The 25,526-nt window shown below is 56.5% G+C and overlaps 1 protein-coding gene across 6 annotated transcripts in view; it reads right to left on the bottom strand.

The window, feature by feature from the left end:
• ACACA (acetyl-CoA carboxylase alpha) overlaps positions 1-25,526 on the bottom strand; it is a 105,680-nt gene that overhangs the window by 15,904 nt on the left and 64,250 nt on the right. For all 6 annotated transcript variants that reach the window (XM_068154963.1, XM_068154967.1, XM_068154965.1 and 3 more), the window contains 10 exons: positions 20,151-20,420; positions 19,736-19,833; positions 19,100-19,220; positions 18,548-18,658; positions 9,467-9,610; positions 8,993-9,113; positions 6,581-6,677; positions 4,109-4,205; positions 3,333-3,468; positions 689-866 (listed from right to left, as the gene is read on the bottom strand). In XM_068154963.1, the coding sequence (XP_068011064.1) occupies positions 689-866; positions 3,333-3,468; positions 4,109-4,205; positions 6,581-6,677; positions 8,993-9,113; positions 9,467-9,610; positions 18,548-18,658; positions 19,100-19,220; positions 19,736-19,833; positions 20,151-20,420 (1,373 nt within the window). The remainder of the gene's footprint in view (positions 1-688; positions 867-3,332; positions 3,469-4,108; positions 4,206-6,580; positions 6,678-8,992; positions 9,114-9,466; positions 9,611-18,547; positions 18,659-19,099; positions 19,221-19,735; positions 19,834-20,150; positions 20,421-25,526) is intronic.

The raw sequence follows: 25,526 nt of genomic DNA, 5'->3' as shown, positions 1-25,526 counted from the left end.
TTTCAGCTCATCAGACAAGGGGAACACGAACTGGAATGGCTCAGTGTCAGCTAGCAAGTGTGTGACAAAAAGGAGAGAGACAGAACAGAGAGAGAAGAAAGGCAGAATCTTGGCCGTGGTTTATGCTTCCTCTGCCCAGCAGCCTGAGGCACAGCCTGGCACCAGCCATGCTCTTCAGCAGTCTCTGTAAAGCTGTGGTCTGACAGCTCTCTCAGGGGGTGGGTAAGCTGTGTGACAAACCAGCTAGCAGCACCTTCATCAGAGAGCCTGCCCAGGCCAAAGCTGGAGTGACTTGAAACTTGGTGCATAAAGTCACTTCAGCCTCTACCTGCGAGGGCCGGAGCAGGGCTGAGGAGGAAGGGCAGTGCTGAGGGCTATGGAACAGCAGCAGCAGGGACAATTATTTTCCCCATCTCCAAGCTAAGCCTCCCCTGGCACATCCCAGGTCATTTCCTCTCCTTCTACCACCTGCGACTAGGGAGAAGAGGCCAACCCCCACCTGGTTCCAGCCTCCTCTCAGGGAGCTGCAGAGAGCAATGAGGTCTCTCCTCAGCCTCCTCTCCTCCAGGCTGAACACCCCCAGCCCCCTCAGCTGCTCCTCCCCAGCCCTGTTCTGCAGAGCCCCCAGCAGCTGTGCTGCCCCAGCTCTGGAGCTGGAGCTGCCCAGCAGGGTGGGCAGGTGCTGTACCTGCTCTCCCGGTCTGCATACATCTCCATGTGCCGGGGGTTGATGGTAGGGTCAATCACCACCCAGGAGCCTCCTCTCAGCTCTGCTTGGGGGGGGATGTAGACAAGCACAGGCTGGTGGTACTCCCTCAGGCCATCCACGATGTAGGCACCGAACTTGAGCACTTGGTCATACATGTCTGCAGAAAGAGCAAGCCAGAGCGTGGCAGAGCCCCAGGGCTGTGCTGGGGTGCCTGCAGGTCGCCTGCGAGGTCACTGTCCCATGACTCAGCCATGGCAGATGCTGAGCAAGAGGAGGACAACTCACTCCTTCCAGCCCTAAACTCTTGGCAGAGACAGTGAGGACTGAGAACCAAACAAAACTCCCAACCTTCCCCTTTGTCCTGGGTGCAGAAAGAGACCTCAAAAGGGGTGACAAATTTATTACTAATTGCACAATGATTTTATTATGTAGTGCCAGTCATAAACCACTTGAAGCACCTTCAGCTAATTCCAGAGCTAAGAAAATAATTGCTTGATTCAAATTATTTTAACTGAATTAATTCTTTCCTGGACATTTTTTACTGGTGCTACATAATAAAATAATTGTGTAATTAGCAGCACATTCCTCACTGCTGCCACGGGGGTGTATTTCAGTCAGGTTAAGTGCACCACTTCTGTGAACAAGGCAGAGGGAGAAGGAGCACAGAACTTGAGAGAAACTCAGCATTTTCTGTGCCTGTCTCCAAATCTCCTTCAGGTTTGGCATCAGCAAGCTCAGGTTGGGAAGGTGGAGCCCAGGGACAGCACAAGAGGCAATGAGTGTGCTCTTGTGGTGGGTAAGGCTGGGGGGGGGCACCTCTGAAGACCACCAAGTCCAGGCTCCTGCTAAAGCAGGGTCCCCTAGAGAGGGCCACACAGCACAGCCAGATGGGCCTTGAAAGTCTCCAGAGATGGAGGCTCCACCACCCCGTGGGCAGCCTGCTCCAGGGGGTGCCACCCTCAAGGTAAAGAAGCTCCTCCTCATGTTCAGATGGAGCTTCTTCTGTTCCAGTCTGTGCCCACTGCCCCTTGTCCTGCCACTGGGCACCACTGGTGCCACCTTTCAAGTATTTATAACCACTGAGAAGCTCTCCCTTCAGTCCCCTCCCCCCTAGGCCACCAGCCCCAAGTCTCTCAGCCTTCCTTCACAGCAGATTTCTCTTCTCCCCAGTACAGAAGGTGTGGCCATGGCCCCTGGGGACAGGGTTTGACAGCTGTGGTGGTGTGGGGCTGAGGGGTGGGCTGGATGACCTCAGAGGGCTGCTCCAGCCTGAAGCATTCTGTGGTTCTGTGGAGGGGTCCTCTGAGGAGGGCAGAGGTGTCCCCCAGCCAGGTTCCTACAGCCTCTGCTGTTGCCTGCTCGGCTGCAGAGCACAGCAGTGCTGGCTGCACACAGACAGGAGCCCACTGGAGCCTCCTCTCATGCCCCTGTGGGTGCAAATGCTGGCAGCCAGCTGGGAAAGGCTGCAGACAGCCTTCTGCATTTCCATCGTGCTGGGCAGCCTGCCCTGAGCCTCCCTGCCCAGAGCAGAGCTGACCAGGCTTGGCTGGGCTGTCAGACAGGACCTGGAGCTGACCACCAGGCACAGGCTGGCTGCAGACACAGGGATGTCCCTCCCAGACAAGCCAGGCTGGCATGCAGCACCCAGGGGGCAGAGATTTAAAGCAGCCTTTTTGTGCTGCTGAGCTGGGGGTTCTTTAATGCCTTTTTTTATTGTTATTTATAACCCATCCTAGGGAAGAACCAACAGCAGCAGTGCTGAGTGAAAGCTGAGAACCCTCTGGGACTGCCACCTACCTCCTTTTCCCCTCTGCCTTTCCTCTTTCCCCCCTTTTGTTTTCCTTCCACCCCCTTCTTTTCCTTTTCCCCCTTTCCTTTCCCCTTCCCTCCTTTCCCCTTTCCCCTTTCTCATTTTTCTCTCCCTTTTTTCTTTTTCTCTCCCTTTTTCCCTTTGCCTTTTTTTCTCCCCCCTCTCTTTTTTCCCCTCCACTAATGTCAATTTTCAGCATAGCAAGAGCTGTCTCTAATCTTTTCCTACTCATTACACACAATTTTGGAGTCATTTTACCCACGGTGCAGCCTGCTCCTGGCAGTGTGTTTGTGTGCACTGAGGGGTGGCATAATTGTTTATTTTCCCTCCCCTGCATAATCCCCCAGCCAGCACTGAAACCCAAACTGCAAACAGCCCCCCAGGGAGCATGGAGAGAGGCAGGAGGGTTCAGCACAGGGCCCAGCAGTGAGCGAGGTGCAGGAGAACAGCTGGACTGAGGTGCTGACCACCATGGCTCTGTGCCTCCCTCCTGGGCACCAGGCTCCCTCCTCCTCCTGCTGCCAGCTGGGCTGGAGCACGTGGGACACACAACCACAGAGCTGTTTGGGTTGGAAAAGGCCTCCAAGAGCATCCAGTCCAACCAGCAACCCAACGCCACCACTGCCACCAAGCCCTGTCCCCAAGGGCCATGGCCACATGTTTCTGAACACCTCCAGGGATGGGGACTCCACCACCTCCCTGGGCAGCCTCCCTGACCACTCTTGCAGCAAAGAAATTGTTCCTCATCTCCACCTAACTCTCCCCTGGCACAATTTCAGATGGCACCAAAAGTGGATCCAAACTGCTGGTTACCTTTCATTCCTCCAGAGAAGCCTCTCCAGTTAGCAAAGACCATCAGAGGCAGCCCCTCTCTGTTGAAGTCCTTGATAGCTTGTGCAGTCTTGAAGGCAGAGTCAGGGAACCACACCTGCCCAGCCTGCTGGATTATCTGGTGGGAATGAAAACAGCCTGGTAGGGCTTGGAAGACATCAAGATAAGAGCTGGCAGAAACCCACAGAAATGGATGCAGCAAGAGCTGGGCTGTGGAGCTGACAAGGAGGAGCCCAGCACCTTGAATGCTTAGCAGCTGCTTGCCCACAGCAGAATCAGGACAATCCTCTTGTCACCAGCACCAGCAGGAGGGTTCCCACTGATTCAGCTAAGGAGAGGGAGAGCATGGAAAGGCTGCCTGCAGTGAGGAGGTGAAGGAGAGGAGAGAGAAGGATGTGCCAGGGAGAAAACCCCAACCAGGTGATGCTGGGCTAGAGCTGTGAAAGCAGGCAGAGGAAAGGCAAAGCATCAGAGCAGAGCCCACCAAACCCTGACACTCTGTGATCACAGCAAGAGAACAGGGAAATCTCCTCTGCTGGGCAGACCTCCTGGCCCTGGGCCCTGCAGCTCCCCCAAGCCACAGGAGAAGCAGCACTGCAGGGGCCTCAGCTGCCCAGACGCTGCTCCAGCAGCAGCCACTGCGAGCAGCTCACCAAGGGAGGGCTGTGCTTTGGTCCCTCGTTTGGGGGGTGGAATCCTACCAAAGAAGGAGTTCACCTGCAGAGGACAAACAAGCAGCTGAGCACATCTCAACCTACCTTGGCCTCAGAGTCCAGGTTTGCAGGATCAGCAGGGATGCTGAGCTCCACCGTCCGCGTTTCTACGGCAACCACTCCTACAGGTATCCCTCCCAGCCTGGTGACACAGGAGACAAAGCAGGATCCCTGCTGCTACACAGCGGCATCAAAACACTCCAGAGAGACAAAGGAGGCAAGCAGATGGCAGAGAAGCCTTCTGGGCCCTCTGAAGAGTTTAGGCACCTGGCTGGAGAACTTCAGAGCAGAAGTCAGAGCTGCAAAAGCCAAATCTGCTACACCTAGCAGATAGCCCCTGGAGACCAAACAGGGCAGAGCAAAGCCCAGCTCTGGAGTGAGCCAGCCACATCCCCACCACTGCCACCTGCCACCCCTCACACTGTGCCACTGCTGCTCCTGCCCATGAGCAACAAATGTGAAGAGCCAAGAGCTTCCCCAGCACTGTCCCGTGGTGAAATGCACCCACAGGCTGCAGGACCAAGCAAGGCTGATGCCCTCCCTCTCCCAGGAGGCTGGGGCAAACGATGGGTAAAGGTCTGGGTTTGTCTGTGTCCTCCCTCTGCTGCAGAATGGCAATGGGTCAGTGACAAGAGGGCAGTGGACAGAAACTGGAACTCAGGAGGTGCCACTTGAACGTGAGGAACACAAGGAGAAACTTCTTTGGTGTGAGGCTGCTGAGCCCTGGAGCAGGCTGCCCACAGAGGCTGTGGAGTCTCCTTCTGTGGAGAGCTTTCAGCCCCACCTGGATGTGTTCCTGTGTGCCCTGCCCTGGGTGCCCCTGCTGTGGCAGGGGGCTTGGACTGGAGGGTCTTTAAAGGTCCCTTCCACCTCCTGACACTCAGTGATTCTGTGACTGCAGGGGTGGGAAGCAGGCAGCAGAGGAGCGCAGGCAGCAGGAGGATGCACACAAAAGGCATCTTGCTGACAACTGCTCACTCCCAGGACAGAGTCCCAGCAGAGCCTCAGCCCCACGTGCTGCAGGCAGGAGGGGACAGGGCCCATGAGCAGACAGGGCCCATGAGCAGGAGGGGCTGAGCAGCTCCCCACTGCCCGTGATGAAGAGGCTGCCCAGCAGCTGTAATTGCAGAGCCGTCTGCGATGGTAACTTACAGCTGGGGTGTGCAGGCCCAGGTGACCTAATAAAGAACATCTTTATCCAAGTATTACAGTTATTTATTGAACTGGAAAACAGCTCAAAACAACTTCTGTTTTCCATTATACTTCATATAAATTTTATCAGGCCAGCACATGAAGATGCTCCATCTTGTTTTATGGTGTGTCCCTGGACAAGTTGCCATCGAATAATAAAAGACAATTTACAGCCACCAGCAGACAGATTCCAAACATCCATACAAGAGATGAGTTTTGGCAGCACTTACAGTAACAATCCCAGAGGAGTACATCCCTCCTTGGCTGGGTTTGTGTTTTCCCACTGCCACTGCTCCTGACTGAAGTCCCTTTCCTTTCTATTACAGATACCTGGATGGGAGAGCTTGAAGCAGCTTGGAATTTGGCAGGAGGAAAAGGAACTGCAAGTGAAGCTGAGCAGGGACCTGAGCAGAGATCTTCCAGCTTGGCCAAGCCACTGATTCCAACCCTGCCCCCTGGAGCACTGCTTAACATAAAGCCTTGAAACAACTCCCAGATGTTGTGAGATGAAACTGATACAAGGGATAAGAGACTGAGCCCCCCCCAACTCCAGCCCCTCTCAGGCAGGTGAAGCAGCCTCAGCTTTGCTGTTTCACAGCATGACCTCTGCTCTGCAGCCCTCATGAGGGCTCTGGGGAGCTATGGCTTTAAATTGGAACAGAAGCTGCCAGAGCCAACGGTTCTGGGGCAGGTGTGCCAGCACCAGGAGGAGCTGAGAGCAGCTGGGAGCCTGGCTGGCTGTGCCAGCTGTGCTGTGGGGGTGTCTGGCAGTGAAACACAGCATCACCAGGGCTGTCCTGCTGCTAGGGTCAGGCCCTGAGTCAGCAGTTGGGTGAGGCCAGAGCTGATGGAGTCAGACCCCAGGGGTGGCCAGAGGATTCCCAGAGGCTGTAAGGCTCAGCAGGGCACTTGGCTCTGGACTGCTGGCACTGTGGCACAGCCCTCAAAGATCAGCTCCTGCCCTCTGCCATTTCCTTTAGTTTTAGCTGAACTTCCCTTGCAAGTCAAAGGAAATGCAAAGCCATCAGCTGCCTGATGTGCCTGCAGCAGTCAGGGCTGCAGGAAGGCCTCACTGTGCCACCAGCTGCCTGGGGAAGCAGACAATTGTTTAACAGCTTCTCTTTCGGTGCATGTTGAAGCTGCCAGCTCCAAGCCAGACAGGAGAAACCATCAGACCATGCTTCACTCCTGGGGCAGAGCCCTACCCCACTCAGGTGATGACTTGGTTTTACTTACAGCCATCAGCTTGCAAAGCATCTGCCAGGGAAGTGCAAAGCACAACAGGAATTTGACTTCTACAAAGGTCCAAACCCCCTCAGAATTTACCTGGCTCTGCCCACCACAACAGTCTGTGCCCAGGGCTGCATGATCTCCAGGAACGAGCCATGGTCAAAGAAGCCACTCTGCCACTGTCCTTTTTGATCTGGAGAGAAGGGGAAAACATGGGAATGTCAGAGGCAGGGAAGAAGGTTGAGAGAACAGCAAAAGGAGCACCCCAGACCCGCTCAGAAGTGCCAGGGGGGAAGGTGCCAGTGGCTGGTTCTCCGCTTCCAGCTAGGTTATAACAGAGGGGAACGGCAGACAGCTGAACATTAGTCTGCCTTCAGCCACCAGCTCCCATTTCATTTGCCAGTCTGCATAAAGGCAGCAATTGATCAGCCACAGCATCATTTATTGGCAGAGGATGGGGCTCGGGGAGCAGAGCACTTGGCACCTCTCAATAAATGACTCTGCTTTGCTCAAGCCCCTGCAGAGAGCTGTCCAAAGGCAGCACAGCCACTGGAGATGTTCCTCCAAGTGCCCATTCCCCGCTGCAGCCTGCCTCACATCTGGACTCTTGCCTAACTTTGCTGTCAAAGAAAGGAACTGGAGAAAGACAGGACCTGAACACAAACACTTCTGGGCTGGTCTAGAACCCCTGAGCCTGCTCCACACCCCCGAGCCCACCCCACGCCCCCGAGCCTGCCCCGCGCCGCCCCGCCGCACATTCACAGCTTCACAGATGGCACTGGGCTGGAAGGGACCCTCCAAGGGCATCTTGTCCAACCCCTGCAGGCAGCAGGGACACCTCCAGCTAGAGCAGGCTGCCCAGGGACACAGCCATGCTGATCTTGCATGTCTGCAGGGCTGGAGCCTCAACCCCATCCCTGTTCAGTGTCTCTCCACCCTGACTTTCTCCTGATGTCCAACCTAACTCTGCCCTGCTCCAGTTTCAAACCACTGCCCCTGGGCCTATCCCCCACAGGCCCTTCTGAACAGTCCCTCCCCAGCTGAAATGCAGCTCTAAGGTCTTCCTGGAGCCTTCTCTTCTCCAGGCTGAACAGTCCCAACTCTTTCAGCCTGAAAGGAAGCATTCTGACACCAGAAGCCTCCTTGCTCACAGCAGAGCCAGAGGATGATGCTTCTCTCCATAAACCAAAGCTTGCTTTGAGAGTCACCACCCTGGAGCAGACCATGAAGCTTCATGGAGCTCTGCAAAAACACCCAACCCCAACCCAAATCCCTCCCAGCTCTCCCCCTTGGCACCCAGCTTCTGAGGGCTGCTGCAGTCTGAGCCCCTCTGCTTCTGCAAACCCAAGTCCAAAACCAATTAAAAGTGGAGATCCAAGCAAGCTAACCTCTGCTGACTTAAAGAGGATAGAGAGTGTTTTATCAAGCCCAAACTTGTAATTACTGTGTTCTACATTCCCTGCCTCTGTGGCCCCACTGTAAGATGTGACCATCCATCCCCACGTTATCTCTCCATCGTGGGCCCAGAGCTGATGGTTTAGATTCCGGCCTCGTGTCGGGCGTCACTTTGAAGAATATCAGGGCAATATCTCCTCTAATAAATGGCTTTAACTTTTCACCCAGCAGATATCTGCTTTAACTTATCTCAGGGAATCATCTGCTTGCCTTAACGCTTCCACTAAATTAAAACCTGAAGGCAGAGTGCTGGGGAGGCAGCGAGAGCTGCAGCGCAGGCAGCTCGATGGATGACTGGGGACAGGCTGCAGAAGCATTATCCAAGCCCAGAAAACTTCAGCTTCCCACAGGCCTCCCCTCAGCACCCCCCAGGCTCCTTACTGACAGTGGGCACAACACCCACCCTGCCTGCAGCTTGGGGTGGGCACAGGCTGTGCAACCCCAAGGGCTTGCAGCAGGGCTCAGTGTTTGCAGCGCTCCAGAACAGTCATCCTCCAGGATCTGCTGTGACCCCTGCAGCCTCCAGGCCCTTGCCTGGGGACTTTCCTCTCAACCACACACAAAAATCATCTGCAGAAGCAGCTAACAACTGCAGGTGTCCTCAAGCACTCAGGTTTCATAGACTGACAGGAGGGGTTGGGTTGGGCAGGGACACCTCCACCAGCCCAGGCTGCTCAAGGCCTCATCCAGCCTGGCCTTGAACACCTCCAGGCAGGAGGCAGCCACAGCCTCCCTGGGCAGCCTGTGCCAGTGTCTCACACCCTCACTGGCAAGAATTTCTTCCCCATCTCCAGTCTCAGCCTCTCCTCTTCCAGCTCCAGTCCATTCCCTCTCACCCTGGCACTGCCAGCCCTTGTCAGAAGCCCCTCCCCAGCTCTCCTGGACCCCTGCAGGAAGTATTTTTCTATGCTATGTTTTTCTACACTATATTGAAATTGTTTAGAGCTAATTACTGCCTGAGCTCTGTAGGACACTTGATGGCAGACAGAGAGCCCTGACACAGCTTCAAACAAGGTCCACCTTGTGCACCTTGGCCACCAAAGCTCAACCTACTTGGGTGTGGGCGCCCGGCCAGCATCCAGCGAGGGTCATAGGGAGTCTTGGTGGGAACAAAGTCTATGGTCCTGTCGATGGGATCCTTCACTTTGAGGATAGGAACAGGGCTGAGCACATTCTAGGGGAAAAAGAAAAGCACTGAAGGATTCATTTCTGAAGGTGACCAGGCCACCTGGCTCGTTCTCCAGGCTCCTTCCTCCAGGGGCAGCTTGCACCACACATCAGCTGCTGCAAACTGCTGCCTCAGAGGGGAACTGCTAGAGGCTTCTCAGCAAGAGACAATCCACTGCCTGGCAGCAGGGCAGGGTGGCCATGTGAGAGGACCCAAGGCAGTGCCAGGCCACCCCACAGCCCAGGTCCTGCAGTGCTTTACTCCAGTAGCCTGACAACAGCCACATAAGCACACAGGAAGCCCAGAGAGAGCCTCCAGCCCCTGTGAGCAAAGAGCTAGGCACTGGGGGTGGCACTCACCTTTGGCATGTAGGAAAGCCACTGCAGGATGGTGTAGACCCCCTCAAAGTCATCACAGACAGTGCTGTGTGTCACCCCATTGTTGTGCATGATCTGGATCCCACCCAGCTGGTTGTTGGAGGTGTAAACCTCCCGGCCCAGCACCTGTGGGAGAAGACAAAGGGGAAGCTGTCAGTGGCTGGGATGTGAGGAGGGCTTGGCTCAGGAGGCAAACACGAGGCCACCCCTGCAGCAGGTCACCAGCACTTCAACACCAAAGGATGGAGCAAGCCACTCACAACAGACCTCCCCCAGCCCTCTGTGCAGGTGAGACCTTAGGGACAGTGATCTCAAGGGCAAGAGGACAGAGAGGGTATCTGAGGCAGAGGGCAGCTGAGGAAGGGCAGGAAGCTGGCCCTGCCCCCAGCTGATATGTGGCCAAGTCCCCTGGGTGCTGCCTGGGCTCAGCTCATGAATTCAGAGCTGCTGCAAGATGAGTGGCAGGGGGGTGCCACTTAAATTTGTAACTGGGGAAGAACACCACAAGACTGCCCAGGAGGATGAGCACAGCAAAGACAAAGCCCCAGCAGCTCCCTGGAGAGAGCAGAAGCAGCAAGACTCCGGCTGCTGGGCCTCACACCGCTCGGTCTCCAATCTCAGCCCAGGCACAGCAGCTCCTTTCTCATTCCCCTGCTGTCTCTTCCCATTTGCCCTCTCCCTGACTGATGCCCTGAGCTCTCGGTCACTCAGCTCTCTGCTCCACTGAGCCCATATTACTAATAACACCTCTGCCACGGCCAGTTTACCTCATGAAGGCAGGAGCACATCATTACAGAATAAACTCATAACTTTGACACTCCAGCAAGCCCAGGCCCTTTGTTATCTTTATGGGCTGAGCCTTGCCAACAGGCAGAGGGCATCGCCCACCTGCCTCATTTAGCTCTTAAACCCCCTCCCAAACACACAGACACGCTGCCCTCCGCCTCCCAGCGCCCAGGGAAGAAGAGATGCCCCAAGGGAGGAGCAGCCTGGAGCCCAAGTCTGCTGCAGATGACACCAAAATAAGTGGGGAGGTTGGCACTGCAGAAGGGAGAAGCCACCCCCCAGGAAGACCTGGACAGGCTGCAGGAACCCTGTGCAGTTCAACAGGGCAAGGGTAGGGTCTTGCACCCGGGAACATGTAAGCCAGGGGTGCAACTCAGACTGGGATCCACCTGGCTGGAGAGCAGCAGCAGGGGCATGGCAGACAAGAGCTCTGCAGCACACCCTGACTTCAGCACAGGTCAAAGGCAACACAAAGTGCTCCACAACCTGGTGTGGAATCAGAGACCTTAAGAGCAGCCTTCCAGTACCAAAGAGGCTATGGGAGAGCTGGGGAGGGACTTCTGACAAGGGCTGGGAGTGACAGGATGAGAGGGAATGGATTGAAGCTGGAAGAAGGGAGACTGAGATGAGGAAGAAATTCTTGAGGGTGAGGGTGGGAAGACACTGGCACAGGTTGCCCAGGGAGGCTGTGGCTGTCCCCTCCCTGGAGGTGTTCAAGGCCAGGCTGGATGAGGCCTTGAGCAGCCTGGGAGCTGCCCCTGCCCATCTTCAAGGTCCCTTCCATCCCAAACCATTCCCCAATTCTCTGACCAGCTGCCTTCTCCATGCTGCTTTTCAGGAGCAGAGCTGCAGGTAGCTGAGACACTGCCTGCAAGGCTGCAGACCTGACTGGCTCCTGTGCTTCATCAGAGATGAAAGATCTGCAGCAAGGAGAGCAGGGGGCTGGAGTGGGGCTCATTATGCCCCCTAAGTGCTGTCATTACTGCGAGCACATCTCCTGTGTGTATCAGACACAAGTGCCAGGCTCCAGCCTGATCATTTCAGTAATTGCACTGCTGTGCTCTGCCAGGGAGCTGCAGCAGCCAAGGCAGCAGCACTCTGACAGCCTTCTGCAAGCAGGGACGGGCAGGAGGAAGTCTCATCAGAAACACAACACAGGGACTGCAAACCCCACTGCTGCTACCTGCAGCCAAGCCCCAGCCGCTCCTGCAGCCCTCACTGCTGAGACTCAGCTCTTCCCACACACCCCTCCTGCCATCAGAGGCTGAGACAGCAGCCAGAAGGGCCAGGCTGAGGTGGGATGGCAGCTCCCAGCACAGCCAGTGCCCAGGTCCTCCTGCATCTCTCGGCCCTGGAGGTGTGCAGCTCCTGCACTCCTAATTTATGAGCCCTCACTGGGGGACCCTCCTGGCTTGGGAACAGATTGGCTCAGTCTAATGCCTGGAGATTATTAAAGGCAGAGCTGCACTGCACTATCAAGTCTACAGATCTTTTATTTAGAAGATATGGTGCTCTAAATGCACAAAGAGCTCCCTGGCACCTTCACATTAAAGCCCCTAGTGCCTGGTAAATGGAATTATATAGCTGTCATCTCCTTTCCCCAAAGTTTTAAGAGTACAATGGGCTCATTTTTTCACACTCCATCCCAGCTTCAGAACTAAGAGACCTACTTTGTATTGATTTAAAGTCTCAGAAATAAATAAACCTGCTTCACCAATGTGATTCACAAGAAATTCATGATACACTATTGCATGATATATTTCAAGCTGTGGCTCCAGCTCTTTTTTCCCTTTGGTGAGTGATGGGGGAGGTGGGAGGCAGGGGGAGGTGGGGGGAAGCTGACAGCCTGATGGTTATTGGAGATGGCTACTGACTGCAAATCCAGAAGCAGGTCTTGCTGGTGGAGTCTTTTTCTTGCTTTAATTTGGGGGAGCCAGAGGGGGAAGGGGGAAAAGCAACTGAAGTGCACCTTGGAGGCAGCAAGATGCATCCAGATGCACTGCAGCTGCCCTTTCTACAGCACCTTCTGCCTCCAGGTCCCAGAACACCTTGCCAGCACAAAGGGAGCAGGACTCCACTGCTGGTCAGATCCCTGCAGGTGGCAAGGTGCAGTGTCACTGGGAGGAAAGAGTTTGTCCACCTGGCAGGACTGGGTGAGGATTTGTGAACACTTCTGGACTGCAGCAGGATTTCAGATTTGGCAGTCTTGAGATCTGAATAAATACCAGACAGGGGCAAGATGTTTGCTTCTGACTCTGAAGCCTTTGCTGTAGGTATGAGAAATAAAAACTAATTGGGGAGAAGTCAGTTTGGAAAACAAAGCAGCAACAAAGCCCCAGACTCTTCACCTGGCCCCAGAGACTCCAAACCTCACCCAGGCTGACCTCTGTTCCTGGAGAGAGCAGTTCCAGTGAGCTGGCATTTTCCTGTGACAAATGTCTTGTCAAGAAATTCCTGCCTGGCTCCCCTTCCAGAGTGCAGGGAGCCTGCATGTTTGGCTCAAGGTCACTCCATCAGTCAGTGGTAAATCAAAAGGATTCAAAACACTCTGCAAGCTCACAGCCTCCTGCTCTAGAGGAGTAAACATTCACAAAGCCCTCCTCAGGTGGGGCTTCCCTGGTCCCCACACCAGCCCTGACACCACCAGCAGTACCTAAAGGTCTTGGTTTGGTCACTCCTTTGGTAACCTTCCAGACCCCATTCAGAGACCAAGGGCACAGGCTGCAGGGCAGTGAAGCTCTGCTCACTTTGCAGTGTGGGTTTAGGCTCAATCATGAAGGACCTGGGGGTGTTTAGTCTGGAAAAGAGAAGGCTAAGGGGAAACCTGATTGCTCTCTACAGCTCCCTCAGAGGGGGCTGCAGTGAGGTGGGGTCAGACTCTTCTCCCCAGCTACAAACAACAAGACTAGAGGAAATGGCCTCAGATTGCCCCAGGGGAGGTTCAGGTTGGACATGAAGAACAATTTCTTCCCCCAAAGGGCTGTCAGGCCCTGGCCCAGGCTGCCCAGGACACTGGTGGAGTCCCCATCCCTGGAGGGGTTTCAGAGCTGTGCAGATGTGGTGCTGAGGGCCATGCAAGGCAGGGCAGTGCAGCCCCTCCTGCTTGCCCCAGCACTGGAGCCAAGAGCAGGGTACCCTTGGTGAGGTCCATGGGAGGAAGCACTGATGGCCAAAACTGCTGTGGGACATTCCCCAGCCCCTCTGATCAGCATCTCCAAGGCCCTGCACCCACAGGGCCCTTGCTGTGCCACTAGAGGAGATTCCTATCATGCATTAATAATGAGAGTGCTCTGTGAGTGACAGGGCTGGCACTTGCTGCTCTAACTCACATGATTGCTCTCACATGATTGCTTTGATCTAATCCCAGGACTGGAGTCATCTTCAGCAGATATGGAGCTATGCCTGCCTGGAATCTCAAAGGAAAAGGAGCTCTCCACAGCCTGCATTCTACAGCCCCAGCCCCAAAGGCACCAGAACCACAGGGCTGTTGTTTGTACTGCTGCTGAGCCTGCAGGCTGACACCAGGGCAGGCTGACAACCGGGCAGGCTGATGCCGGGCAGCCTGACACCAGGGCAGGCTGATGCCAGGGCAGGCTGACACCAGGGCGGGCTGACAGCCTCTGGAGGCTTCCTGCTGCTCACACCAGCTTCTCTGCCCAGCTTCACACCTGAGCCAGCAGTCTGAGCATCTCTGCCTGCTCCTCCCAAGCCCTCACCTCTTGTCTTGCCATTCTCATTCCAGTCTCAGGGCAACCAACAAGCTCTGCAGCTTCCCTCAGCTGTGCCCTGCAACCCTCAGGTCAGTGCCAGGCTGCTTCAGCACCAAGACCAAACAACATCCCAACAGGCAGCCAGGGTATGTCCACATCTGTCAGAAGACACTGAAGAGCAACCAGCCTCAGAGAGCCACACTGGCTGAGTGCCTCAAAACAGACCAGGAACAGCTCAGACTGGAACATCAAGGTTCCACCTAAACATGAGGAGGAGCTCCTTCAATGTAAGGCTGCTGGAGCCCTGGAGCAGGCTGCCCAGGGAGGTGGGGGAGTCCCTGCAGAGATTCAAAACCCACCTGGATGTGTCCCTGAGTGACCCTCTCTAGGTGGCCCCTTCCATTCTGTGACAATCCAGGCCAACAGCACAGTGCCAGGGGATCCCAGGGACCAGCACACCAGAGGACAGCTGGAGGGCCTGATTCAGGCAGGCCAAGCCTGGGAGAGATGAAGCTAAACAGAAGGGAGGGGAAAGAGGACAGCCTGCTGGTTAGAGCCCTCCCTTCACCTGCAGGGAAGGCCACTTCAGATGTCCTGCAGTGAGGTGCAGTGTGTGGGGCACCTCCTCATCACCACTCAGAGAATGACCTGTTTGAGACACCAGGATCTCCAGAGCAAGGTGATGGTCTGAGGTCAGGAGCAGCTCCTGAGCCCCTCTGCCAAAGCTGGCAGCCTGCAGGGAGAGCCTGGAAGGTCTCTGTGGAGAAAGGGAGCTGAAAGCCCCCTGAGGTGACACAAACACAACAGTCCCAAAGCCAGGACCCCTGAACCACAACAGACAGCCAGGGGCAAACCAACTAAAAATAGGTCAGCAACAGGCTTAGGAACATCCTAGTGAGGCCTGAAATGAAGATGTGGTCCAGGAAGCTGGCACCACCCAAGCTCTGCAGAAACTGGGGGTGCTGGGCTCCTGCCCTGCCTCTATTCAAGAGTACAAACAGCAATTAACCTCTTAGTGCCTGGCAGCTGCACAGCCCCTCCCAGATGGAACTGCAAAGGCTTTGAGCTGGAAGAAGGGAGATTGAGATTGGAGGTGAGGAAGAAATTATTGCCAGGGAGGGTAGGGAGAGACTGGCACAGGCTGCCCAGGAAGGCTGTGGATGTCCCCTCCCTGGAGGTGTCCAAGGCCAGGCTGGATGAGGCCCTGAGCAGCCTGGGCTGGTGGAGGTGTCCCTGCCCATGGCAGGGGTTGGAGCAGATGATCTCTGAGGTGCCTTCCAACCCAACCCATTCTAGGAGTCTCCGATTGTGTGCTCAGCCTGTGATGAGCACGGGGAGTTGAGGGAGGTGGTGGCAGGTGCAGGGCTGGGAGGGAGGAGGAGGAGGGGGAGGGGGAAGGAGGAAGAAGGGGGGGAGGAGGAGGAGGAAGGGGGTGGGGGGAGGAGGGGGGGGAGGAGGAGGCAGGGGAAGTTAAAAAAAATGCAAAAAATAAAAGGCTGTGCCTCAGCAAAAGTTTTCATTACAATTTTAGACAAATGGCCTCGGTGTCCTTCCCCCGTGCTGCCTGGGGCTCCATGCTATTTCTATGCAAATAACAACCTCGTGGTTTATATCTTATTATTTCCACCGGAGCTGCGGCGACGTGACCCGAGACGTGCGGGGAGAGGGAGAGAGGAGGGAGGGAGATGGAGTGGAGTGGAGTGGAGTGGAGGGGCTGCTCGCTGGGGTGTGAAAAAATACTGTCAGGAGCGAGCAGCGAGAGCACACCGAGAAAGCAAGCAGCAGGCAAATGAAAGGAATCGCAGGGCTAACGTGTTCATCCCAGCCCGGCCCCGCGGCAGCGCCGCATCCAGCGGGCACCGGGCGAGCAGGCAGCATCCATCTGCTGCCCCCCATCATTTGCATTTCATGCCTCCTGGCTCTGGATGTGCCGAGCCTTTGATGCAGCCGCGCATTATCATCATTTCAATTTGCAGGGGGGTCAGCGGGCGCGGCTCGGGCGCACACGCTCCGGCACCGCCAGGAAATGGCATTTCCACCTCCCCACCCCCTGCTGCAGCGCAGGGGAGGGGGGAAAGACAAAAGGGGTACGGCTGAAACGCAGCCCCGCCGCTGCCCGGGGCTCCGCCGCGCCTGCCGGGCCGGGCTGGAGACAAAGAGCTTCGGCAGGAGCGGAGGGGAACCCCCCGCGGCCCCCGGTGCGGCCGAGGGAATCCTGCAGCCCTCCTCACGGTGCGGAGCCCCTGCTCACAAAGCGCCCCACAGCCAGCCCGGGATGAGCCCACCCGGACCCCGCCGCGGGCTCCAGCTCACCCTGGCACTGAGCTACGGGTGCCAGGCTGGCCGGGGCACAGCACCCTTCCCTGCTCACCTCCCCCCGGGCTGGGGATGAAGGAAGGCAGCAGCAGCTCTGCCGGCACACCAGGGCTGCACAGTCCCCTCTGCTCCCCTGTAAATGAACAGGAACCCAGCACTGCACGGGGGAAAACCAGCCCCAAGTTCCCCGAGGAAAGCTCCCTCACAGCCTCCTCGCCTCCTCTGCTGCAGACCCTCTGCACAGCACATCCCCTGCCTGGGCAGTCCTGCAGGCAGACACAAGCCCAGGGGTGAGCCTTGCCCCCGGGGATGCCCTGGCACTTCATCAGGAGCAGCCACTGAACATTCCCTTCCAACTGTCACACGAGGCAGCAGCTTCACAGAATGCCAGCCTGGAAGGGACCCCAAAGATCATCTGCCCCAACCTGTCTGGGTGATACTGCAGCTGAAGTGAGCTGATTCCATCCTGAATCTTTGTTTCAGCCATCACCTTTGCCCTAAGGCCCCACCAGCTGGCTGGGTCATTCCCCATCAGCACTGGGCATCATTTCTCTACTCCAGACACACCTCTGGGGCACAGCTATGGCATTCAAGCAGCTCTGGCCAGAGCTGCAGGGACTGCACAGCAAGGCACACAGGAAGCAGCACCCGAGCACGAGTCGGGGCTCCAGGTCTTCCCAGGTCCAGGGACAGGTGGTCTGGGCTTAGTCTCCCTGGGGAAGCTGGGTAGGATGCAAGAGGTTCTCCCTTTGCCTGACCTTTAGCCAGGTGGAGGGTCAGTGCCTCCCCAGATAGCTATGGAGAGGGGAGGGGAAAGCACACATGGGACTATGCAGCCCAGTGGAGCTCCTGGGATGGGCACATCACCCTCAGGAAGCAACTCCTCCTGCTGACACCTACTGACAGATGTCAGGTGCTTAATTCAGACCAAATCCTTTCTTTCTTAAGTGCCTCAAATTCAGTGAGATTACTCCAGCCATGTAAAACCAAAGAGGGACTCCCGTGGCAGAGAGTGCAGCTAAACCTGGAGAGAAGAGAGCAGAAGAGGAGGACTGAACAGCCTGGCCCTGCCATCTGGGAGACTCTGCAGGGCCCCGATCCCAACAAATGACAGCTGGAACCAGGCAACTTACTCCACTTCAGCAGGCACTAAACTGACTCCATTTCTCTTTAGAGCACGGATCTTCAAATGCCTCTTCTCCTCCCATTCATGCAGGTGTGTGTGATGTGTGTAAGAGATCTAACTGAGGGTGCTGATGGAATCAATGCCTCATTCTCTGCAAGCCCCCTCGTTCAGGGGAATCATTCAACAAGAGACTATTTTCCTTTTATCTCCCATTGTCAGGCAGGCTCTCCTCCAGGCGCAGCTTGTGCTGAAGCACAACCACCCCAGGTGCTGGAGAGTGCCTGAGAACAAAGCTGCACAATGGGAAGGGCACTCGTGCCCACACACTCCCCACTCCCAGGGAAACAAAGCCCTCAGCCAGAGGGACAAGAGCCCAGTCGGCTGCAAGCTGCAGACAAGGGCTGGAGCCTGGGATATTAATGAGCTTGGGGCAGCAAGGGAAGAACTGCCTCTGCCTGGGGGGGGGAACAGGAGAGCCACTTCAGTGGTGAAAGCAGGGAAGTTTCTGACAGCCTGAGTTATTCCTCCCTGCCCCCACAGCTGAGCTCTGCAGCAGGTCTGACCCCTGAAAATCACCATCCACACAACCTCCTCAGGCTGCAGCCTCCCCCAGCGCTCAGGCAGGGCTGTGGGTGGCTGAAAGCTCAGGAAGATCCACACCTGCATGTTCTGGAATGGTCTTCCAGACACTGGGAGCTGCCTTCTTCCCTCTATCACAGGGGGTGGGAGGAGATGCTGCCCAGTCAATGAGCTTCTCTACTCCTGCCATTTGGTCACTGCACACAGCCTGTGTTAAAAGCTGCTTCTCCTTCTCCCCTTCACCCGGTTCACACCCAGGGCCTTAACTCTGCACTAGTGCCTGGGTCTCCTGCCAATCTCCAGCAGGATGCCTGGCTGGCTGTCAGTGTGATGCTCTTGTCAAGAAAAACAGGTGGGTGAAAGGGCTGCTTCCTGAGCAGGGAGCAAAGCAACAAGGCCGCAGGGGCACGAAGGGCTCACAGCTGCAGCCCAGGGTCAGGAAGAGCTCCAGAAGGGACCACAACGAGCAGTGGCAGCTCCGTGAGGGACTCAGAGAAACACCACCATGACTGCCCCAGCTCTGAAGGCTGAAATGCAGAGACTCACTTTGTTGAGGGCTCCACAGCCAGTCAGGATTATGTGAGAGTTCTCCACCTGGATCGTCCTCTGGCCCAGCCGCACCAGGTACGCCCCGATCCCGATGGCCCGGCAGGAAACCTGAGGAGAGACACAGGGAAGGAAGCAATCCCCTTGGTCTCTGTCCTGCCACACAGCCCAAGCCCAGCCACCCCAACACTTGGCAGAAGCTGGCTGTGTTTGCAGTACAGGGCTGTAAAACCCACTCTTGGTGCACAGCTGCAGGGTGTGGGGTTTGGCAGCACAGCAGCTGCACACACCTGGACTGCACCTGAGCAAAGAGCAGCAGGGACCTGCAGACTGAGCAAACGTGAGGCCAAATGACTCCTCCAAGAGTGGTTTCACTTTAGCCTGAAAGGGCCCCAGCCCTGTGCTGGTGCCAGTGGTGCTGCTCAGAGCCTACAGAAGCCAATTTGCATCCAGCCCCAAGCTGATCCCAGCTGTATCTTCTGGGCATCACTGCAGCATTTGTAGCTGCAGCAGACACCAGAGCCTGAAGGACAGAAAGCAGTGGGGCATTACCAGGTTGATGGTGATGATACTGTCATAGGCTAAGGATGACTCTCCAGCAATCATGCCAGACCCTCTGAGGTTCTCTGTTCCAAGCCCATCTTCCTTCCCAATGATATCTGTTATCTTGTACCTGAGGGAGACACACACAGAGTCATGAGAGCCAGTGATCTGCTGAGAAGAAAATGAGAACTGACTAAATATCCTTGAGGAGTGTGCACAAAAGCCAGCCAGGACCTCTGCATGGGGCTGCTGCTGCAGCCTTGCTGAACACCATGGAATAGCCTACATGTGAGCAGCCAAAGCTGCTCTGCAAAGAGCAGAGACATTCAAGAGCAGCCTTGCTGTGGCCCTGGGCAGCCTGCTCCAGCTGGAGGTGTTCCTGCTGCCTGCAGGGGCTCAGGCAGGATGACCTCTGAGAGTCCCTTCCAACCTGATGCACTCTGTGAAGCTGTGAAGTGCCAAGGGAAAGGAATGCCCATGAAAAGGGTTCCTCTGGCAGTCTCCATGCTCTCACCACACACAGCTGTGGCTTGCTGCATACCTGGGTCCCACACAATGTCCTGGCTGAGGACCAGGCTGTGACATGCATCACCTTGTACAGAGAAGGGTCAGCAGAGGGCTTTCCCACCTGACCTCTCTGCTCACCTGGACTCTCCATTGTCCTCCACATGCTCACAGTGAACTGAGTTCAGGGCACTGACTTTCTTGTAGTCTTGAGGAGTCAGGTACAAATATTTGTATCCCTGCAGGGAAAAACACTTCAGTCACCGTGCCCCCAGCTGCAGCCCCCTCCCAGTGCCCAGGAAGAGCAAGCTGTGCGGGAGCAGAACTTGGCTCCAGCTAGCAAGAACATCTCCTAGCATCAGAGCCCCAGCTGTGGTCACCGGCAGCCAGGGATGCTCTCCACATCCAGCACCAGCTCTGGCTGCCAGCCCTGCAGCCCCAGAGAGCCAAACCTGACGGCCTGGCAGAGCCTCAGCCTCCCCTCTGGCACAGGAGGTGGTGTGCAAAGCAGGATCCTGCTGCCAGTCTCTGCAGCTCCACCCGCCATGCCCCTCACCTTGTAGGGGTCGTCGGGGTCCTCCCAGGCGACGTGGAACATGTGGCGGATCTCCTCGGCCAGGCCGATGCGGGCGCCGCTGTTGGCAGCCACGTAGAGGCGAGGGATGCCCTGGGCCCGGGCCAGCTCCGAGGCCCTCAGGAAGAGCAGATCCTCCTGCGGCCCGAAGGAGCCGATCTGGTAGGTGATGTCGTTGCCGATCACGATGATGTCCCGGCCCTCGGGGTGCTCGGGGGTCTTCAGGGTCATCTTCCAGGCCACCATCCCGATCTGCAGCCACAGGGCAGAGCACCACCTCAGGCCTGCGCTGCGCTCCGGGTGCTGCCTGCAGGAGCTCTGAGCTGCAGGGCAGAGCACAGCCGGCAGGGCTCGATCCTTCCCACGCCCACTGGAGCGCATCCTCCATCCCTCCCCACCCCAGACGCTAATCCTGGCCCTGCCTGCCCCCGCTCAGGCATCGGTCTCGGGTCCAGAACACGTCCTGCAAGTGCCCCTCGCAGGGGTGCTGCGGCTGCTCTGCGGGTGGGCAGGGACGTGCTGCTGCACAGGACCCCTGACCACCTGCACTGCAACAAGCACAGAAAGAGGGAATTGTTTCAGCTGGAAGAGGCCTCTGAGATCATCCAGTCCAAACCTCAACCCAACCCCACCATGGCCACCAGGCCCTGTCCCCAGCAGCCATGGCCACAGGTCTCTTGAACACCTCCAGGGGTGGGGACTCCACCAGCTCCCTGGGCAGCCTGTGCCAGTCCCTGTCCACTCTTGCAGCAAACAAATTTCTCCTGACCTCCAACCTAAGCCTCCCCTGGCACAATCCCAGGCCATTTCCTCTCCTATCACCTGTGACTAGGGAGCAGAGCCCAACCCCAGCTCACTGCAGCCTCCTCTCAGGGAGCTGTAGAGAGCAATGAGGTCTCCCTTCAGCCTCTTCTTCTCCAGACTGAACACCCCCAGCTCCTCCTGCTCACAGCCTGCTTCTCTCTCTCCCCCTGCCCTCTCCTTAATGACCCTTTCATTCCATAACTGCTTCCATTTATGTTTTGTTCTGCCCTTCCTTTAATTTCTTTGGCTCTTCCCTTTCTGCTTCCCCAGCACTGCAGCAGTCTCCCCCCGGGCCTGCCCGGGGTAAGGAAGGCTTTTGCCTGGGTATTTTTCTCTGTGAAATCAGCAGATGATCTCCTCTGGCCCCCCGATGGAGATCAGCAGCATCTGTCCCCGGCACCTCCCATCCCTCAGCCGCGGCGTGCGGGGAGCTGTCCAGCGCGGAATGCCATTAACAGATGGAAATCGCAGCGTCCCTTGAAAGCCACATGCATCACCCCGTCTGCGCTCGCCCAAGGATCATAAGCTCTGAGTACACATTCCTCAAGCCAATTGCACATCCCCTGCAATCAGGAGGCTTGAAACTCTCATTGTGGAGCCTCTGAATTCCGAACGTGATGAACTGAAGCAGGAGGGGGGAGAGGGGAGAGGCGGCAGACAGCAATGTGCCATTTAATCCAAATCAAAATGGCACAATACACAGTTGAGATCCAATCAGCAGCTGCAGGAAGATGTGCCATAATAGGTTCATTACAGAAACCAAAAAAGGCAGAGGAATTAATCAAAGGGTCACTGGAAGTAAGGCAGGCAGCGATCCAAAGACGTTCCAGCCCGGTGGATCCTTCCCTGCCACCTCCCTCCCGCAGCTGAGGCTGCAAGTCAGCAGTGCTGCTGTTCCAGCTCACCTTCCCCTGCTCCCAGCTCCAGCCACTGCTCTTCCTACTCACACCTCAGAAGGGCTTGACTGTGTCTGCAGATTTACAGCTACACCTCAGCAGGGGCTGGGAGAGCCTGCAGCAGGCTCAGGGAGAGCAGCACAGACCCCTCCCAGGCAGCAGGGTGCTCTGCCTGAACACCACTGGTGTGTCACCACCCAAGGGAGAGGCTGCAGCACCAGGGGCTGTAGCTGCTGCTCAGGCTCAGACCCAGAGTGTGTGCAAAGAGACCAGGGGCACAGAGACAAACAGCCCAGGAGCAACCCAGTCCACCCCAAACCAACCCACACAGCCAGAGGGGCTCCCTGGCCTTCTGCTCCTCTACCACTGGACTTCCACAGCAGAAAAAGAAGAATAAAGGTGAAATAAAACAGAAACAGTAAGTTTTGTCCTTCTGATCTGACTGCTGCAGGAAAAGAGGCAGCTGGGGCTGGGGGCTGTGTGCCTGTTGTAGCTCTCAGCTGTGGGCAGGCAGCAGGTCAGAAGGTCTGCAGATCCCAGTGAAAGGTGCCAAGGTCAGCCCCCAAGCAACAGGGGAGGCCAGGCTGGGCCCTGTCACCTACTGAGGCTCAGTTCTTCACCAGATTCTAGCAGCTGCCAGAACTCAAATCCTGGACTGTCTCCAGTATTTCCCTGTGCCTCTTGAACTGGGAAGCCCAGAACAGGACATGCTACTCCAGATGCAGTCTCACCAGGGCAGAGCAGAGAGGGAGGGGAACCTAATCCAAGGTCCTGTGTCCTAAACAAACCTTTTGTTAATGCTCCCTAGAAGAGGAAGAGCTACCCAGCAGGGCACAGCACACAGCAGCTCCTGGAAGCAGTTTCTAGCTGATAAATATGGAGCAAGCAGTCTGCAGTCTGGGAAAAGCAAAACTGGAGTGCCCCAATTTATTAACTTCTTGTCTCTTGGCCTCCCTCACGATGCCTGGCGCCACTGCTCCAGCAAGGGAACTCACAGCCAGGGACTGGGCTTCTTGCTATGAACAGTGCAGATTCTGTTTACATTTATGGGCACTGGAGGGTAAAAAATGAATAAATCAGAGATGAGATTTGGAAGTTAACAGCAGCATGGCAAAGCTGGAGAGTTCAGAGGTTAATTAGGCAGGCTGAGCTAATCACCTAGGAGCACTGCCAGGACGACAATGGTGCTGGTGAGCTGCTGGCTTCCAAACAGGCTCTGGGCTCTGCTGAAGAGGCACAGGGCTTGGAAGCACTGCCCCTGCCCCAGCCCTGCTCCTGCCCCTGCCCCAGCCCTGCCCCCAGAGTGAGGAGGCCAGGGAGGGAAAAACAAAACCAGGAGCTGCCTTATTTAACAGTTTCTGCTGGCAGCATGCTTGGCACCTCCCTCAGAAGAAGGCCACTCTGCTGCTGCAGGGGCAGGCTGGTCTGGGAAGCAGCAGGGGCAGCAGTGCAGGAGCCACAGCAGATGCATTATTCAGCAGCCCCGACCAGGACTGAGGATTATTTCCCACGGCCCAAGCTGTGACTGGGATTTGGCACTCAGGCATTGTTTGCTCCCTGGCTGGCACCCCAGCAATGCAGACCTGCACCCCCCACGCCCCCCACAGCCCCCACACCCCTCACACCCCCCCAGCGGCTCTGTGCCGGCAGCAGGCAGCAAGCCCCGGCCAGGACCCAGCGCAGCTCTGCGCAGCCGGCCCTGGCCTGACACAGTGTCAACACTAATCACAGCCTCAAATTAACAGCAGCATTGACTGCAACATTAATTGTGCTATCGATGTGAGCAGGAACACACACACTGATGCACTCACAAATTGACTGCTAGTGGCAGCAGGAGCTGTTGACAACAGGCACCGGGGGGAACGGGGAGGGCAAACGATCCCAGTCCTGCCCCTGGAGCCCAACAGGCTGCCAAGGAAGGGAAAGCAGCAGGGCTGGTGGCTGCTGGCCAGAGGGAGCTCTCCATCACTGCATGCAGCGTGGTTGGTAGAAATTGAGTCCAACTCCCCAGCCAGAGCAGGGTTGATGGCTGCACTCGATGACCTTGAAGGTCTTTTCCAAGCAGAATGATTCAGTGACCCAGGCCTGAGCCATGCCAAGTGCTTGACTTGTTCTGCCCCTCGCACAAGGGCAGTGCCTGGGCCCAGGCACCTTGTGCCATGCTTCATTTTATTCATCTGCATCCAAATCTGGAGACCTGAACATGGGTCTAGAAGTCTCTGGAGCAGGAGAACTGAACTTGGAGAGGGCTGACAACCACTCTGCCTTGTTCCTGTCCTGCTGCACCCCTGCCACCACCTGTACCACACCTACCTGAGCTCTCTGTGCAAAGACCTCTGGGGACCCTGCACCCATTTGCACAACAGCATCTACTGCACACAGAAGCTGCAAGGAGAAGGGAACTGCCCCAGCTGTGGTGGTGCAGCATGTGAGCACTGGCACTGCCAAAGCTGAGAGCCAATGAAACCCACTGCTGCTGTGCACTGTGGCCCCCAGGAGCATCCTCCCTGCACCACCTCTGCCTGCTCTGGAGGTGGAGCAGTGAGCACTGCCCCCAGCACGCTGCACAGCCCTGCACAAGCTGTGTTTTAGACAGGGACCATCCCCAGGAACTGCACTTGGTGCAGATGTAGCAGCTCAGGGCCTTCATCTGCTGGCCAGAACTCCAGAGCTGAGCAACTCTGCGCTTGAGCTGTGGCCAGGAGCTGCAGAAGTCTTATCCTCAGTGGGGTCCAGCCCCCAGAAAGGGCCTGGTGGTGCACATGGCTTGCCAGAGGCAGGCAGCCCTCAGGCCTCACCGAGGCTGCAGTGCCAGGAGGCAGGAGTCCTGCTCCTGGCTCTCAGGAAGGTGCTGTGCAGCCAAGCACAGGCTGGCAGGGGCTCCGGCACGGCACGCGGCCAGGGGATGGCTGCAGGCCTGCCCAGGAAGAGGGCTGCAGGAGAAGGAACTTGCACTGTCCTGGTTCCTTCTGCTAGCCCCAGGGGCACCTGGCTGGCTAGGCAGGAAGCAAAGCAGCTACAGGCTGGCTGCTGGCCAGGGCAAGTGCACAGGGAGTACCAAAGGGAAAGGAGCAAAAGCAGCTTCACTGCACACAGCAGTGCTGCAGGTGGGAGGCCTGCAGAGTGCTCCTGGGGACAGCACCACCACTGACAGCTCTGACCTACTAACCTGCAGTTGAGGCTTTTAAAACCCCTCAAGAAATGTGGAGCTCTGGTTGCTCTTTGGGCCAGACACAACTTGGGCAGTCACAGAACTGAATCAGAGATTGGTTCAGATGGAAAAGGCCTTCCAGATGCTCCAGTCCCACCAGCAGCCAAGTCTGCTGCTAATCCATGTCCCTCAGCACCACAGCTGTGCTTCCTGCACCCTCTGAGAGCCTCACCTCTGAGCTGTGGGGCTAACTCCTGCCCCAGAACTTAGCTGCTGTAGAGTTAACCAATCTCACCACCCCCCCTTGGAGGGTGATCTAAACCTGGAGATTTGATGCAAGTCAGAGTCACAGAAGCAGCAACATTAAAACCCTGGAACTGTTTGGCAGCCTTTTGGAATTCAACAGAGCTGACTGTATCAAACTTCACCACAGAGAGAGATCTACTTAAACCCTTCCCAAACCATAGTTTAACTGATTCTGGATAAATTCTCACTCAGGTTTCTGGT

The sequence above is a fragment of the Melanerpes formicivorus genome, unplaced genomic scaffold, assembly GCF_026170545.1.
Source record: "Melanerpes formicivorus ecotype bairdi unplaced genomic scaffold, bMelFor1.0.p_v2 SCAF_29, whole genome shotgun sequence".
NCBI lineage: Eukaryota > Metazoa > Chordata > Aves > Piciformes > Picidae > Melanerpes > Melanerpes formicivorus.
This window is presented reverse-complemented; position numbering and strand designations above follow the sequence as displayed.